This window comes from Parasteatoda tepidariorum, chromosome 2 (assembly GCF_043381705.1).
Source record: "Parasteatoda tepidariorum isolate YZ-2023 chromosome 2, CAS_Ptep_4.0, whole genome shotgun sequence".
Taxonomy (NCBI): Eukaryota; Metazoa; Arthropoda; class Arachnida; order Araneae; family Theridiidae; genus Parasteatoda; species Parasteatoda tepidariorum.
The window spans coordinates 82,010,918-82,012,562 of NC_092205.1; the positions used below are offsets into that span (position 1 = coordinate 82,010,918).

Here is a 1,645-nt window from a genome sequence, read left to right on the forward strand (position 1 = left end):
ATACGCAGAGGATATTATTTACTAAAACTTCGTTTAAAATAATTTTTTCAGTCAATAATTTGTTTGTCATATGAAAATCTGTCATTTTCCTGGCTACTTTTATTTAGTGATTTGTAACCAAAATAGATAGCTCCAGGAATCAATATCTTATGTTAATAGATTGATTAGATACCCTATCTGAAGATGTCTTGTTGCATGAATAAAGAACCAATTTTCTGGCTCGAAATCTATTTCAAAATTTTTTTCACGGTGAGTAGGTTTTTATGCTGTCATTTTCCTGGCTTCTTGAAATCATTAATAACAAAAACTACATAGATTTATCTTAGTTATTTTAACAAATACTGTTGTTTTCTGCAGAATATAAATCTCTTCGGCCAAAATATGAATTTAAAGTAAAGTTATATGCTATAAAATCAAATGTCAATAAACTGCACTGCTGTCTATGAGACATTAATAAGTGTAGCTAAAGAAGTATACAAAAAAAATTTTAGATTATTTTGAAGACTTTAAATTTGAAGAAATTTTTTGGTCCGAATTGTTATGTTTCGTGAGAATCACCCATATATAACAGAAGGTGGCATAAATGTTGCGAAAAACTTCAGGTGAGTTAGGGTACGCTGCCATGATTAAATTTGCTGAGGATCCGATAACCAGAAATATCGCCGTATGACTCTAGGGGCACTTTTTTATAATTTACTGATTCTACGTGTGCTTCTATACAGGTCATAAAAGAGAAGTCCTGGCCTCTTATGACGACATTTCCAGACAATCATGGTAATCTGCCTTAACTCCCCTAAAAGTTTTTCGTAACATTTACGCGCTCTCCTGTTACATATAATGTTTTCAAACTTGTACATTTCGATAAAAATATAGTAAGAATGTAATTTAAAAACGATCTGTAGTTTAAGAGCGAAAATAATTTCTGAATCCCCATACCCTAATTAAGGAAGATTGTGTATCTGCTTAAATGCAATAAAAAATTAGTTCCTGATGGTTACTAATTAATTAATTGATACATAATTGCTCAAGTAAACCAAATATCAAGTTTACTTGCAATAATGGACCGAATTTAATAAAATATCACCGCGTTAAATTCACTTCAAAAATAATTATTTTTCAACATTTATAAGCTTTTTGTAGAAAATAACAAAAATAATAATGAATTAAGAGATAAAGAAAGAAAGAAAGAAGGAAGGAAGGAAAGAAAGAAAGATGGCGATGGTGAAAGAAAGAAAGAGCAATTTTAAATGCAGCACGTGTTTGGCACTGCTCATTTTAATTAATTAGAATACTTCAACTTAGTGATTAGAAATTAATGGCCCCTACAATAATGTTGAATATTTAGTCATTTATTTCAACATTGTATGGGTAATTAAAATCACAACCTAGTTATGTTCAGTTTCTAAGCGAAACATAATTACATATATTTGCGTAAAGTTATTTTTATTAAAGAAAGTTTAGTTAAAATATTAAACTAAAAAAATTTAAAAATTTAGCTAAAATATTTTAATTTATATACGTAACAAAAGAAATCAGAAATAGTTTCCTACATGTATAATAAAACACATCTTTTAATTAAATATTTACATTACCAAATTTTTGGACTTAAATACTCCAAAAAGGTACATGATAAATATACATAAAG

General features: G+C 28.1%; 1 protein-coding gene across 1 annotated transcript in view; it reads left to right on the forward strand.

Moving 5' to 3' along the window:
• The first annotated feature begins 583 nt into the window (after positions 1-583).
• The window catches only part of LOC122272494 (zinc metalloproteinase nas-36-like), a 7,985-nt gene continuing 6,923 nt past the window's right edge, over positions 584-1,645 (forward strand). The window contains exon 1 of the mRNA XM_071176961.1: positions 584-602. Coding sequence (XP_071033062.1) covers positions 584-602 — 19 coding nt within the window. The remainder of the gene's footprint in view (positions 603-1,645) is intronic.